Genomic DNA, 12,627 nt, shown 5'->3' with positions numbered 1-12,627 from the left:
CGTCTGAACAAATGGGATACTCCTCTCAGCAAATGGGAAACTACTCTCAGTTAATGGGAAACTCCTCTCAGCAAATGAGAAACTCCTTGGAGCAAATAGGAAACTACTCTCAGCAAATGGAAAATTCCTCGAAGCAAATGGGAAACTCTTCTCAGCAAATGGGAAACTCTTCTCAGCAAACGGGAAACTTCTCTTAGCAAACTTCAAACATCTGAGCAAATGGGAAACCCCTCTGAGCAAATGGGAAACCCCTCTGAGCAAATGGGAAACTACTCTGAGCAAATGTGAAACTACTCTCAGCAAATGGAAAATTCCTCGAAGCAAATGGGAAACTCTTCTCAGCAAATGGGAAACTCTTCTCAGCAAACGGGATACTTCTCTTAGCAAACTTCAAACATCTGAGCAAATGGAAAACCCCTCTGAGCAAATGGGAAACCCCTCAGAGCAAATGGGAAAGTCCTCTGAGCAAATGGGAAAGTCCTCATAGCAAATGGGAAATTCTTCGAAACAAATGGGAAACTGTTTGCAGCAATTGGCCACCTCCTCTCAGCAAACTGCAAACCTCTGAGCAAATGGGAAACTCCTTTGAGCAAATGGAAAATTTCTCTCAGCAAATGGGAAACTCCCCTGAGCAAATGGGAAACTCCCCTCAGCAAATGGGAAACCTCTGAGCGAATGGGGAACTCCTCTGAGCAAACGGAAAACTCCTTTCAGCAAATGGAATACTCCTCTGAGCAAAAATGGAACTGCTCTATTTTCAAACTGTTGTTTTCCGTGAATCTGGGAAATGGCTTCGCCCTTGTCAGGAGGAGACGTCTTACAGGACAACAGTGTTATGGATGGATTTATATGGATATGGATGTCATCTTTTCTCAGCAGGCTGACAGCAATTTCAGTTAAATATATCATATAGCAGACAAACACAGTGATATTTGAGAAGTGAAATGAAGTTTATAGGATTTACAGAAAGTGTGCAATAATTCTTTAAACAAAATTAGTCAGGTGCATAAATTTGGGCACCCCAACAGAAAAAATACATAATACAGGGTTTATCTGCCGAACACGGAAGCGTCAAATTGAACAGCACAGGTAGATGATACACAGAGTTGCACCAATTTCATTAATAGAGACAGTTAAAACATAAGGTGGGAATACCACCTCAACCGGCAACTTAGCCCCGCGACTGGACAGCAACAACGTCCGAGGCCCAACGTGGTGAATTCACTGAGGCCGCGCGCTGCGTCATTAGAGCCGCGCGTCACGAGTGCCGCTTCCCCGAGGCCTCGTGCAGCCACCGCGGATCCATCAGCGCGGAAACACCGAGGCCGCGCGGCACCAGCGAAGTGCAGATCCATCCCGGTGATAAACAACACAGGCTGTTAACATCGGCGATCGACAAGCTGCTCATAAGCCGACCATGGGGCCTAAGAAGGTTCTGACAGCGGAGGAAGGTGACGATATTAAAAAATCTCTGGACTTTTTATCAGAGGAGATTTCTGTTGTGAAGCAGCAACAGAAATCAATCATGGATCTGGTGGAGGAGGTGAAGGCATTACGGCTCCAGAATGCCGAGAAAGACCGGCATCTGGTGCAGCTGGAAAATAGAGTGGCTGAATTGGAGCAGTACACCAGAATCAACGACGTCATCATCACAGGTCTTCATATCAAACCACGGTCCTACGCACGGGCGGTAACAGATGAGAGCGGAGGGGAGCCCAGTGAACAGGAGGTCAGCTCTGTGGAAAAACAGGTTGCTGATTTCCTCCTATCTAAAGGTATAGAAATGGATTTAAATAACATTGAAGCGTGCCACCCTCTGCCCCGGAGAAATGACGGTGATAAACGAACCGTCATCATGAGATTCATCAACAGAAAACACAAAACAGCACTGTTAAAACAAGGAAGAAAACTGAAAGGGACAAACGTATTCATCAATGAACATCTCACCAAACGGAATGCCGACATCGCCAGGAAAGCACGCTTCTTGAAGAAACAGGGAAAAATCCAGCACACATGGACTTCAAACTGTAAAATATTCATCAAACTGAACGGATCACCAGAACAAGCAAAAGTCATGGCAATAAGGAACATCGAGGAGCTGGACAAATATGAACAATAGTGTTTCTTAAAGCGAGGATCTGGACAGATATGACCAATAAGGTATGAGGACACAAACACATCACAACACCATGACACAGACCAGAGGAACCTATTCATCTACTACCTATTCATCTACATCTGGAGACAAGAAGGATATAACTCAAAGGATTGCTGATCATGGAAAAGTAGAACTGAGAACATTTAAATACACAGACCACAATGTACTGGACTTGGAGCACGATATAGACCCAGACAATAATTTCTTCTCAAATATCAATGACAGTTGTTGCTATTATACAGATGAACAGTTTAATCGGATCATTAAAACGGATAACAAATTATCAATAATCCATTTCAACAGCAGAAGTCTATATGCAAACTTTAACAACATTAAAGAATATTTAAGTCAGTTTAAAAAAATATTTAACATAATTGCTATATCAGAAACATGGATCAATGAAGATAAAGGAATGGATTTTGAACTGGATGGATATGAATTTAATTGTGTAAACAGAAAGAATAAGAGTGGAGGAGGAGTGGCTGTGTATGTGGATAAGAACATGGATTATAAAATAGTAGACAATATGACAACTGTGATTGATAACTTATTAGAATGTATAACTATTGAAATATGTGAAGAAAAAAGCAAAAATGTATTGGTCAGCTGTATATATAGAGCACCAGGATCTAGTATTGAAACATTCACTGACTGTATGGGAAAAATGTTCTCAAAAACTAATCAAAAAACTGTGTTCATTTGTGGTGACTTAAATATTGATCTGCTCAATCCAAATAAGCATAAAATAACAGATGAATTTATCAGTATAATGTACAGTATGAGTTTATATCCAAAAATCACCAGGCCAAGCAGAATTACATCCCATAGTGCCACCTTAATTGATAATATATTCAGCAATGATATTGAGAATAACACTGTGAGTGGATTATTAATCAATGACATTAGTGATCATCTACCAGTTTTCATCGTTTATAATAGAAACCATCGGCGGAATCAGCCAGAGGAGAAAATAAAATACAGGCGAGTGCGGACAGAGGAAAACATGAACACACTAAAGAAGGATTTACAGGAGCAAAACTGGGAAAAGGTATACAGTGAAAGTGATGTTGATAGTGCATATGAAACTTTTTTACAAATATTTACATCATTATATGATAAAAATTGTCCAATTAAACAAGACTACAGAAAACAAAAAATCCAAGCTCGACCATGGATGACGAAAGGGTTACGAAATGCATGTAATAAGAAAAATACACTGTATAGAGAATTCATAAAACTAAAGACTAAAGAGGCAGAAAATAGATATAAGAAATACAAAAATAGATTAACTAATATTATACGGGTATGTAGGAAGGAATATTATAGTAACATATTATATAATAACAAAAACAATATTAAAGGAATATGGGATATATTAAATAGCATTATCAAAAATGGTAATAAAAAACAGAGTTACCCTCAGTATTTCATTGATAATAATGTCAAGAAGGAAAATAAGGATGAGGTAGTCAACGGTTTTAATAATTTTTTTGTAAATATTGGACCAAGCTTGGCAGAAAAAATTCCCGATTCCCAACCTGAGGATTTGGATAATAATCTCATAGAAAGAAATCCCTGTTCAATGTTCCTCACAGCAGTGGATGGAAATGAAATTATAGACATTGTGAATAATTGTAAATATAAAACATCTACCGATTTAAATGAAATTGATATGGTGGTGGTAAAACAGGTCATTGAATGGATTGTAGAACCATTAACATACATCTGTAACTTATCATTTCAAACCGGTAAATTTCCCAATCAAATGAAAATAGCTAAGGTTGTGCCGCTGTATAAGACTGGGGATAGACACCACTTCACAAATTATAGACCTGTTTCTTTGCTTCCACAATTTTCCAAATTATTAGAAAAGTTATTCAATAATAGATTAGACAAATTCATAAATAAACATAAATTACTTACTGATAGTCAATATGGATTCAGAGCACATAGTTCAACATCACTTGCATTAATAGAATCAGTTGAGGAGATTACAAACGCCATAGACCACAAATTACATTCAGTTGGAATATTTATAGATCTTAAAAAGGCTTTTGATACAATTAATCATGACATATTAATCAATAAACTTGAACAGTATGGGATTAGGGGGTTGGTGTTGCACTGGGTGAGAAGCTACTTAAGTAACAGAAAACAGTTTGTGAAGTTGGGGGAATATACATCATCATGCTTGGACAATGCTTGTGGCGTCCCACAGGGGTCAGTATTGGGTCCAAAACTGTTTCTAATTTATATAAATGATATTGTCAATGTTTCCAAAATATTAAAATTAGTATTATTTGCAGATGACACAAGCATTTTTTGTTCAGGGGGGGATTTGCAGGAGTTACTGAGGAGGATCAGTATAGAAATGGGAAAATTGAAAATATGGTTTGACAGAAATAAATTATCATTAAACTTAAGTAAAACAAAATACATGTTATTTGGCTATTGTAATACAGATATACAGGTTCAGTTACAAGTCGAGGGGGTAGATATTGAAAGGGTACATGAAAATAAGTTTCTGGGGGTGATAATAGATGATAAGATAAACTGGAAGACTCATATAAAACATATACAAAGTAAACTGTCAAGAAGCATTTCAGTTCTAAACAAAGCGAAACATATTCTGGACCACAACTCACTCCGCATTCTTTACTGCTCACTGGTTTTACCATATTTACAGTACTGTGCAGAGGTATGGGGTAATACTTATAAAGGTACAACACAATCACTATCAGTAATGCAGAAAAGAGCTATAAGAATTATTCATAATACTGGCTATAGAGATCATACAAATCCACTATTTTTACAATCCAAATTCTTAAAATTCACAGACTTGGTTCATTTTCAAACAGTACAAATTGTGTATAAAGCAATAAACAATTTACTTCCAGCAAATATTAAAAATATGTTTTTTAACAGATCAGGGGATTACAGTCTGAGGGGGAAATTTAATTTAAAGCATCAGTGGGCACGAACAACATTAAAAGGTTTCTGTATTTCTGTCTGTGGGGTGAGGATGTGGAACAGATTGGGAGTGGGGCTCAAGCAATGTCCAAGCATGAACCAGTTCAAACAGCGGTACAAAAATATGGTTTTTTCTGGGTATAGGGAGGAGGAAGGGTAATGAGGGTTAGGGTGTTTTTGTTGTTTGCTTCGGCTTGTAAATATATAGTATTTTGTATGTAAGTAGGTATGTGTAGGTGTATATTTATGTTTGTGTATATATATGTGTATATATGTATATGTGTATATATGTGTATGTTGATGTGTATATGTATGTGTGTGTATATATATGTATATATATATATATTGATATCGGTTTAGGTGTGTAGGAATTTATGTGTATATGTGGCAAAGGGTATTACTGGTTGTGGGGAAGAAGGGGTAGGGATAAATAAGCTGATGCTTCACCCTACCCCTTTTCGGACATGTTGGGTACACAGTAGGAACTTTTTTGTTGTTGTCTTTACTGATCTAGCTTGTAATTGTTGTTGTATCAAATGTTCGAAATAAACAGTTTTCATTCATTCATTCATTCAATATTTAGTAGATCCTCCTTTTGCAGAAATAGCAGCCTCTAAATGCTTCCTTGCGCTTCCAATGATAGTCTGGATTCTGGTTGAAGGTATTTTGGACGATTCCTCTTTACAAAATATATCAAAAATATCTGTACTTGTTCCTCTGCATGAATGTCTTTGTAGATTTTGAACAGTGTTTAGGGTTGTTGTCTTGTTGAAAGATCCAGCCCTGGTGCAACTTCAACTTTGTCGCTGATTCATGAACATTGTTCTCAAGAATCTGTTGATATTGACTGGAATCCATGTGACCCTCAACTTTAACAAGACTCTCAGTACCTGCACTGGCCACACAGCCACACAGCATGATAGAACCACCTCCAAATTTTACTGTAGTTAGAAACTGTTTTTCTTGGAATACCACCCCTTGTTATGTCCAAATAACTCAATTTTAGTTTCATCAATCCACAGCACCTTATTTCAAAATGAAGCTGGCTTGTCCAAATGTGCCTTAGCATACCTCAAGTGTTGGTGGTATGTACTCAGAAAAGGCTTTCTCTGCGTTACTCTCTCATCCAGCATATCCTTGTGTGAGCTGTATAGTTGAACGATGCACAGAGACACTATCTGCAGCAAGATCATGTTGTAGGTCTTTGGAGCAGGTCTGTGGGTTGACTATGACTGTTCTCACCATCCTTTGCTTCAGCTTATCTGAGATTTTTCCTGGCCTGCCACTTCGGGCCTTAACTGGTACTGTGCCTGTGGTCTTCCATTTCCTCACTATGTGCCTCACAGTGGAAACTGACAGCTGAAATATCTGAGATAGCTTTTTGCATCCTTCCCCTAAACCATGATGTTGAAAAATTTTGTTTTCAGGTCATTTGAGAGTCGTTTAGAGGCTCCCATGTTGTCACTCATTAGAAGAGATGCAAAGAGGGGAAACATTTGTAAATGGCCACCTTAAATACTCTTTCTCATGATTGAATTCAACGATCAACGATCAGTGAGCTTACCAAACCAATTTTGTGTTCCAATTAGTGCTAAATGTATTCAAATCAATAAAATGACAAGGGTGCCCAAATTTATGCACCTGCCTAATTTTGTTTAAATAATTATTGCACGCTTTTTGTAAATACTAGAAACTTCAGTTCACTTCTCAAATATCATTGTGTTTGTCTGCTATATGATATATTTAACTGAAATTTCTGATCCAAACCAATGGTTTATAAAGTAAAATCATGAAAATTATCAGGGGTGCCCAAACGTTTACATACCACTGTAAAATTGTTGGTCTATTGTTGTTGATGTACATTTTTAGTTTTGTCTGCTTGGGAAACAAACAAACCACCAAGCTAACCATACACAGGGATTAGCTCTTAGCTCTCCAGCTACGCTACTATTCAAAAACTATTAAAAACATCAAGCAGAATGGCAGTCTTCCAGATGACTATCTAAGAGTTACAGTTTGGCCATAATATGATCAGTGCAGCATTGTTTTTACTGACAAAAGTTAACAATGTTAATGTAACATGAGGCTGATGGTTTGTATTGTTTTGCTAACAAAAGGTAACAATGCTAATGTAACATGAGGCTAATGATTTATTGTTTTTTCTAACAAACACTAACAGTGTTAATGTAACATGAGGCTAATGGTTTGTATTGTTTTTGCTAACAAAAGCTAACAATGCTAATGTAACATGAGGCTAATGGTTTGTATTGTTTTTTTTTCTAACAAACACTAACAATGCTAATGTAACATCAGGCTAATGATTTGGCTTGTTTTTATTGATCGGTTTACAGTGCTAATATGACTTGAGGCTATTTCTTGCATTGATTTCACTGATCATTGCTAAAAATGCTAATTATCAAAGATGCGTTGTGCAGAGCTGACCTCACTGGTTCCTCTTGTCCCGTGCCATGTATGTTTGTCATGCTAGGCTGTTTACACGTGTGTGTGTGTGTGTGTGTGTGTGTGTGTGTGTGTGTGTGTGTGTGTGTGTGTGTGTGTGTGTGTGTGTGTGTGTGTGTGTGTGTGTGTTTTGTGTAGCTTTGCTTGTATCAATGTGTCTGAGTCTCACAGGTCTTTTTCTGTCCTGTCCTGTCTTTTCTCTTTCCTTGTGGTGTGTGCTTGTCTTTGTGTAGCGATTGGCACCCAGCGGAGGAGGAGTCCAAGCTCAGTTGCCTCAGAAATCTTCGAGCCACACCTGGGCAGCCACATCTTACAGGTAGGACCAGAGTCCTGCTATCATGGACAAGATTCTAGCAGGCCAGCTTAACCACCAACCTAGGCGTATACCTGGGAGTATATTTTGGCTGACACCAGAGTATGAATGGGACTAGTCCAGAATATTCAAGATGTATAAAATGGACTGGCCCCACTTTAAGCCCGTCTAGACCCAAACACTTCACATATTCAGAGTGCCAGGGATACTGTACAGGAACATCTGTGCCAAATAAGAACCAAAGTCCAAGTGGGAAGTCCACTAAAGGTGTTTGAGAACAGCAAAGCTGAGGGTCTTATATAAATACTCTATATAAAACGATGAGAGGTGAATCATGGAAGGTGTTTAGTCTCACTGAAACCTCACTGGAATAAAAACTCATGATCATTTTAACACACTGATTGGTTCAGGTCAGGTCCCCATCCTCATGGAACCGTTCCATGTGTTGGCTGGTCGACACCATTGTGCACCTTTTGTTAACTCTTGATAATATTTATTTTATGTTTGTTCTATCTGGTTATTTTACATCTTCACTTTAAGTTTGTAGGCACCACGTTGATGGTGTGCTCTTGTGTTTGGTCATGGGTTGGATTCTGCTGATTTGGGCCTTTTAATGAAGTTGTTGCTGCAAGAGTGCTCCTGGTTTTACTGTCCAGCAGGTTCTCAGGAAGTGATGCTGCCTGGTCTGTGATATCTGGTGAGTTCTGGGAATGGCTCCTGGTTCTGGCTCCATTGGGGTGCAATTGGGGGATGTAGTTTGAAGGGCCGTTTGTTTGTTGAGCAGCTGTTTGGTTTCTCTGATGTCAAATTTGTTGCACTGAATCACAGGCACCAGATTGCTTTTTTGGGTATGCAGCCTTTGGGGTGAACCAACTTTTGTCTGATGGAGTTGCTGGGTTTGAAAACACAGGAATGCTGTTCTTTGTTGAAAATCCTCCAGAGTTTCTCAGAAATTCCAGCCACATATGGAATTGCAACATCATTCCTTGTGTTCTTATTTTCTTTATCACCCACAGTGTTGGTGTTCTTTCTGACTCTTGAACCTGTTTTCACAAAGGTCCAGTTAGAATTTCCACAAAGGTTAAGAGCCTCCTTCAGGTGCTGGTGTTCCTTGTCTTGGTTCTGGGCACAGAAACTCCACAGACATGCATGATATTAAGTTTTTCATTGACGCCAGACAATGCTCTAAAATTCTATTTTGAATTAAATTATTTGTATTGATTGGCATTTATTGGATTAAACACTGCACTAAGATCCACCAGTAGCAGGACTGTGGTGGTATCCAAGTCCATCTCCAGCAGAGGTTTCTTCCTCAGAGGGAGTTATTCCTCACCACTGTCACCTATGTTCTTGCTCTGGGGGCTGGTAAGATTAGACCTTATTTGTGTGAAGCACCTTGAGGTAACTTTTTTGTGATTTGACACTATATAAATGAAAATAAATTGAAAACTGAAAAAGCAGATCATTCACCACTTTAGTAAGTGCTGTCTCTGTGGAGTGATACATTCTAAACACAGATGGCAGGAACTCAAAGAGATCATTATCAGCAAGCTAAACCACAAGCTGCCATGAAACTAATTTTTCAAAAATTTTTGAGCAAGAGCTACATTCTATACAGATCTATAATATACAAGTAAATCTGGATATGGGTTAGGTTTCTGAAGAAATAGGATGCAGGTTGAAATCATGCAGGAACATAACCAGCTGTTAGTGACAGTTTAATAATTTTCAGCGTAGTGGGTACAAGTGAAGACCACAGGTTGCAATGTAGGATAACAGAATTTGACAGTAAGTGCAGTAGTTCAGTCCAGTAGATTAGTGAGCACTGTATTCAGACTGTGAGACTGTCCAATGAAGGACCATGTTCAGAAAGAGACTCCAGACCCTCAGTTAACCTCACTCTAATTTCAGTTACGATAGAGGAACATATGTGACTTGTCATTGTGACAATCTCATTGGGCAGGATAATCATACTTCAGACTTAAACTGTTGACGTAAGAGAGGCTATATAAACATTTGAATTGGCAATACCACGAGCCAGGACCAAATTTGAAGTATTACCACTGCAGTGAGTCGATCCCTGGACAAGTGCACTAAACCCAAACATTTCCAAAACATGCAAAAACTCTGCTGAGGGGAACCGAAGGCTTATTAACATGTATATTAAAGTCGCCAACAAATAAAAACTTATTATTATGAGTCACTGAATCAGAAATAAAATCACTGAGTTAATAGAAGAACTTGGAATCAGGACTAGGAGGACAAAATAACACGACAAAATCCATCCGACAAATCACAACCTCTCAGAGCACCCTGACAGGGCCACAGAATTAGATGTTCGAATGAGTTAAATTTATAACTTTCTGAGCCAATAAACTAATCAAATCAAATCAATTTTATTTATATAGCGCCAAATCACAACAAACAGTTGCCCCAAGGCGCTTTATATTGTAAGGCAACGCCATACAATAATTACGGAAAAACCCCAACGGTCAAAACGACCCCTTGTGAGCAAGCACTTGGCGACAGTGGGAAGGAAAAACTCCCTTTTAACAGGAAGAAACCTCCAGCAGAACCAGGCTCAGGGAGGGGCAGTCTTCTGCTGGGACTGGTTGGGGCTGAGGGAGAGAACCAGGAAAAAGACGTGGAGGGGAGCAGAGATCAATCACTAATGATTAAATGCAGAGTGGTGCATACAGAGCAAAAAGAGAAAGAAACACTCAGTGCATCATGGGAACCCCCCAGCAGTCTAAGTCTATAGCAGCATAACTAAGGGATGGTTCAGGGTCACCTGATCCAGCCCTAACTATAAGCTTTAGCAAAAAGGAAAGTTTTAAGCCTAATCTTAAAAGTAGAGAGGGTGTCTGTCTCCCTGATCCGAATTGGGAGCTGGTTCCAGAGGAGAGGAGCCTGAAAGCTGAAGGCTCTGCCTCCCATTCTACTCTTAAAAACCCTAGGAACTACAAGTAAGCCTGCAGTCTGAGAGCGAAGCACTCTATTGGGGTGATATGGTACAATGAGGTCCCTAAGATAAGATGGGACCTGGTTATTCAAAACCTTATAAGTAAGAAGAAGAATTTTAAATTCTATTCTAGAATTAACAGGAAGCCAATGAAGAGAGGCCAATATGGGTGAAATATGCTCTCTCCTTCTAGTCCCCGTCAGTACTCTAGCTGCAGCATTTTGAATTAACTGAAGGCTTTTCAGGGAACTTTTAGGACAACCTGATAATAATGAATTACAATAGTCCAGCCTAGAGGAAATAAATGCATGAATTAGTTTTTTAGCATCACTCTGAGACAAGACCTTTCTAATTTTAGAGATATTGCGCAAATGCAAAAAAGCAGTCCTACATATTTGTTTAATATGCGTATTGAATGACATATCCTGATCAAAAATGACTCCAAGATTTCTCACAGTATTTCTAGAGGTCAGGGTAATGCCATCCAGAGTAAGGATCTGGTTAGACACCATGTTTCTAAGATTTGTGGGGCCAAGTACAATAACTTCAGTTTTATCTGAGTTTAAAAGCAGGAAATTAGAGGTCATCCATGTCTTTATGTCTGTAAGACAATCCTGCAGTTTAGCTAATTGGTGTGTGTCCTCTGGCTTCATGGATAGATAAAGCTGGGTATCATCTGCGTAAAAATGAAAATTTAAGCAATGCTGTCTAATAATACTGCCTAAGGGAAGCATGTATAAAGTGAATAAAATTGGTCCTAGCTCAGAACCTTGTGGAACTCCATAATTAACCTTAGTCTGTGAGGAAGATTCCCCATTTACATGAACAAAATGTAATCTATTAGATAAATATGATTCAAACCACCGCAGTGCCAGTGCCTTTAATACCTATGGCATGCTCTAATCTCTGTAATAAAATTTTATGGTCAACAGTATCAAAAGCAGCACTGAGGTCTAACAGAACAAGCACAGAGATGAGTCCACTGTCTGAGGCCATAAGAAGATCATTTGTAACCTTCACTAATGCTGTTTCTGTACTATGATGAATTCTAAACCCTGACTGAAACTCTTCAAATAGACCATTCCTCTGCAGATGATCAGTTAGCTGTTTTACAACTACCCTTTCAAGAATTTTTGAGAGAAAAGGAAGGTTGGAGATTGGCCTATAATTAGCTAAGATAGCTGGGTCAAGTGATGGCTTTTTAAGTAATGGTTTAATTACTGCCACCTTAAAAGCCTGTGGTACATAGCCAACTAATAAAGATAGATTGATCATATTTAAGATTGAAGCATTAATTAATGGTAGGGCTTCCTTGAGCAGCCTGGTAGGAATGGGGTCTAATAGACATGTTGATGGTTTGGAGGAAGTAACTAATGAAAATAACTCAGACAGAACAATCGGAGAGAAAGAGTCTAACCAAATACCGGCATCACTGAAAGCAGCCAAAGAGAACGATATGTCTTTGGGATGGTTATGAGTAATTTTTTGTCTAATAGTTAAAATTTTATTAGCAAAGAAAGTCATGAAGTCATTACTAGTTAAAGTTAAAGGAATACTCGGCTCAATAGAGCTCTGACTCATTGTCAGCCTGGCTACAGTGCTGAAAAGAAACCTGGGGTTGTTCTTATTTTCTTCAATTAGTGATGAGTAGTAAGATGTCCTAGCTTTACGGAGGGCTTTTTTTATAGAGCAACACTATCTCACTCACAGAGTTTAGGTAGCTACTCTGCCCTGTGTTGGTATATGGCATTGGAGAACATAAAG

The 12,627-nt window shown here is 38.7% G+C and overlaps 1 protein-coding gene across 2 annotated transcripts in view; it reads left to right on the top strand.

Annotated features, from left to right (window-relative positions):
• Positions 1-12,627, top strand: part of LOC117500813 (neuronal PAS domain-containing protein 3) — a 267,016-nt gene that overhangs the window by 128,367 nt on the left and 126,022 nt on the right. For both annotated transcript variants that reach the window (XM_034159593.1, XM_034159594.1), the window contains exon 4: positions 7,822-7,904. In XM_034159593.1, coding sequence (XP_034015484.1) covers positions 7,822-7,904 — 83 coding nt within the window. The remainder of the gene's footprint in view (positions 1-7,821; positions 7,905-12,627) is intronic.

The sequence above is a fragment of the Thalassophryne amazonica genome, chromosome 19 (assembly GCF_902500255.1).
Source record: "Thalassophryne amazonica chromosome 19, fThaAma1.1, whole genome shotgun sequence".
NCBI lineage: Eukaryota > Metazoa > Chordata > Actinopteri > Batrachoidiformes > Batrachoididae > Thalassophryne > Thalassophryne amazonica.
This window is presented reverse-complemented; position numbering and strand designations above follow the sequence as displayed.